The following is a 1,068-nucleotide window of genomic DNA, read 5'->3' on the forward strand; positions in this document are numbered from 1 at the left end:
AGCGTATCTGGAAGGAACCGTAGCATGCAGTGCCATAGCGGGGACACCCACCGACCTGCCCTGTTGGAAGTGGCCCACCCCTGAGCAGACCAGACGTTTCCAGGTGTTGGTGCATAGATCGAACTCGAATACATCACCATAACGCGCCGTGCCCGAGCCCCCAAAGACATACATACAGTCATTCCGTACCAAAGCTTGGTGACGGTACCTGTCACGAGGATGTACCACCGACAGAAAACTGTGGTGGTCTGGACCTACCTCCCAGTTGGCTGCTCGCCTGTCATCGCCACGCCAAACCACCGTTTGGATATGAGGTCAAATCTATGCATGTCGGTCGGGTAGTTGGTGCCATGGGTTCCTCCCCATATGTACAGCTGCTCCTTATGCTGGACCATGCACTGGCCATACCGTGCTGTCGGCGCATCGTGCATCTCTGGGCTCAATTGAAGCGTCGTCGGCGGTGGGGAGTCTCCCTGATAGAATGAGTACAACCAACGACGTGCCCACCGGGCTCACCGTAGTAGTAGCAGTATGAGGACCACCAATACCTGCTACTACTTGTGGAGGCTCTGATTCAGCAGCTCCCCTGACAGGGACACCAACACGGCCTCCATCGGTGGCAGAGGTGGGCCGCAGGGAGGAAGCGACCGTCGATATACCAACTTCGCAGAGTAATGACCATGTGCTCGTATCATAGGCGAACTCGTACAGGTCACACTTGTTGGTGTACCCAAAGTGGGAGCCGCTACCACCAAAGACAAACATGGACCCCGCCAGTTCATCTGAGGCGGCAGTGTGGGAGGCCCGTCCGCTGGGCTTGTCGCCATGACCCTCGACCTTGGACCAGGCCAGGCTGTGCAGGTCCAGCTGGTAGAGGTCGTCGAAGCACTGCTGGCCATCGAAGCCACCAAAAATATAGAGGAACCTGGCCAGCTAACTTCAAGTGGGACCATCAGACTTTGCCTACCTCGATCGGTAGATGCACGCCGTGTGACCACTGCGGACCCTTGGGGTCTCTCCAACACAGTTGGTCAATGGCTCCCAATACGGGTACTGTCGACTGTTGCT

At 56.9% G+C, this 1,068-nt stretch overlaps 2 protein-coding genes across 2 annotated transcripts; both read right to left on the reverse strand.

Moving 5' to 3' along the window:
- Nucleotides 1-51: 51 nt before the first annotated feature.
- Pmar_PMAR007804 (hypothetical protein) lies at nt 52-208 on the reverse strand (the record flags this gene model as incomplete). Its single annotated transcript, XM_002771946.1, has 1 exon — nt 52-208. A coding segment is annotated over one exon (157 nt), but the record flags the coding sequence as incomplete, so codon positions are not given.
- A 92-nt stretch (nt 209-300) lies between these two features.
- On the reverse strand, nt 301-925 carry Pmar_PMAR007805 (rab9p40, putative; the record flags this gene model as incomplete). The annotated part of the gene is made up of 2 exons (XM_002771947.1): nt 301-374; nt 604-925. Coding segments are annotated over 2 exons (396 nt in total), but the record flags the coding sequence as incomplete, so codon positions are not given.
- Nucleotides 926-1,068: the final 143 nt, after the last annotated feature.

Source organism: Perkinsus marinus, assembly GCF_000006405.1.
Source record: "Perkinsus marinus ATCC 50983 genomic scaffold scf_1104296962178, whole genome shotgun sequence".
NCBI classification, from domain to species: Eukaryota; Perkinsozoa; order Perkinsida; family Perkinsidae; genus Perkinsus; species Perkinsus marinus.